The 2382-nt window shown below is 45.7% G+C and overlaps 1 protein-coding gene across 1 annotated transcript; it reads right to left on the reverse strand.

The window, feature by feature from the left end:
- Positions 1089-2042, reverse strand: LOC102176434 (olfactory receptor 1B1). Its single transcript, XM_005687109.2, has one exon. The coding sequence runs from the start codon at positions 2040-2042 to the stop codon at positions 1089-1091; it is 954 nt and encodes a 317-aa protein (XP_005687166.2).

Genomic DNA, 2382 nt, shown 5'->3' on the forward strand with positions numbered 1-2382 from the left:
AAACATTGGAATGTGTTCAAGAGGCAGTGAAAAGCCCCATGGGACTTGCGCAACTTGAAAGCAAGAAGAATAAGATCAGAAAAATAGAGCCTGACCTCAGTCACTATAGCCACCCTCAATGGTGCACCTGAAAAGACTAAGGATGAGAAAGCGCAGGACACTGGCCCCAGACAGCTGAGTTTCATATCAAAGGAACAATTTTGAAACTGCAGAAATGTGTCTCTAGGGGTTTTGAGGAACTCCTGTTCTTTATGTCTCAGCACAGAGAGAATTTGGCGAGAGACAAAGTGATAGATATGAACTGATCTATTAGAATAGGACACTTGTGAGGCTTACAACTGGGCAGGCAAGAGGGTGCTTGTCCAAGAACTTAGTGGGCTACAGTGTTATAATCAATGGAAACCTGGGGAGAGAAAGAAGACCACTTTCTTCCTCATTCTTAAGTAAATGTCAAGCTTCCATAATTAGCTCCACCTGTATAGTGGGCAGAGGAGTTTTCTTGTCCTTACATGATGAAGCCAGGACATTTGAGACACAATGGAAATGAGCAAAAAGGAGGTATCATATACTAACATGGTAAATCATCTCAGCTTTCAGTATAATTTCACCCTTTCCTTACATTTTTGCTTTTAGTGTGCACAAAGAAGCATGTCCTAGGAATCTTTAACTTACTGAGTCACTGGGCCTGAGCTTTATTCCACCATTGTTTTATTGTTTGGGGGCATGTCTCATGCTTCTGTGACCTGGTTTTGTTGAGAAGAGAGCCCGCTTGGTTTTGTAGTTAAGCAAACCTTCTTTCTTGAGTAATCATTAACTTACAGGGGTCTCCATACTTTTTTCTTTACTCATGATCCCTCAGTGGGATTAACTATTTAATCACCTACTTTGTCCCTATAAATTTCAATAAGCCCAGACTTTTGTGTCTTCCTATATATGGAAAGGGCTTCCCTGATGGCTCAGACAGTATCAGTCCTTCCAATGAATATTCAGGGTTGATTTCCTTTAGGATTGACCGGTTGGATCTTCTTGCAGTCCAAGGGACTCGAAACAGTCTTTTCAAACACCACAGTTCAAAAGCATCAGGCTAATCAGGAGGCTACCCTCCCTCCTCTAAGAGGCCTATGGAATGCACTCTTGACATCCTTGTTGCGAAGGCTGTACACAAAAGGGTTGGCCAAAGGTGTAATGGATGTGTACATCACAGCAGCCACCATGTCCTGATCCTGAGAGCTCTGGGAAGGAGGCTGGAAGTAGACCCAGATGATGGTGCCATAGAAAAAGCCAACCATGGTGAGATGGGACCCGCAGGTGGAGACTGCACTGCAGCGACCAACTGCTGAGGGCAAACGTAGGATGGTGGCCCCAATGCGGACATAGGAGAATACAATGAGGGTACAAGGGCCCATCATGAGGAAGCCTCCCTCCAAGAATATGGCCAGCTCATTGGAATGGATGTCAGAGCAAGAGGCTCGCAACAGTGGTCGGTGGTCACAAAAGAAGTGGAGAAGGCGAACGTTGCCTTCGGCATCCGCAGCCCAGGAGAGAGGCAAGAGGAGTCCCACATGCAGCATGGTGAGCACCACAGACACCACCCAACACAAGGCCAGTAAGCGGGCACAGCATTGGCGATTCATCACTGAAGGGTAGTGCAGAGGGTCACAGATGGCCACGTATCGATCCAGAGCCATGACAGAAATAACAAGTGTGTCTGCAACACCAAACACATAGAAGAAGAATAACTGGGCCAGGCAGCGGGCAGCAGGAATGGCTGGGTCATGAGTGACCAGATGGGCCAGCAACTGGGGCAGAATGACTGTGGACAGCCCCATGTCTATAACTGAGAGACCATGGAGCAGATAGTACATAGGTGAGTGGAGCCTGGAGTCCCGGGAGATGAGCAGCACTAAAGTCACATTCCCCATCATGGTGGTCAGGTAAATAGCCAGGAACAGGACAAAGAGGACAACGGGGGGGACTTCAGCTCCTGAGAACATGAGAAGCAAGAACACTGGAGAATGTGAAGCATTAGGGGCACAGCCCATGATGAGTGACAAAGAGCCCTCCTGAAAGATTTTGAATCAAAAAGCAAGCCATGGGTCATAGGTTACAGCACATAATAATTCTAGTTAATTTATGTGTATTCTTCAAGCTCCTTAAAGACTTAAATTCAACTGAGCACTACAGCCCTTCCTAAGTCTATGGCTTTACTCCCTGAATTTGTTATAGAATTTTTTCCTTTCCTTCTTCCTTTCCATCCATTCTAATGGGTTCTTCTGTGTAATCCACATACCCTGATAAAGTCCCTTGTACTATAAAAACCCTTCATTCAATATTGTCTTTTCGCCCAACTACCAATTATTCCTTCCAATGACAAACTGCAAA

Source organism: Capra hircus, chromosome 11, assembly GCF_001704415.2.
Source record: "Capra hircus breed San Clemente chromosome 11, ASM170441v1, whole genome shotgun sequence".
NCBI classification, from domain to species: Eukaryota; Metazoa; Chordata; class Mammalia; order Artiodactyla; family Bovidae; genus Capra; species Capra hircus.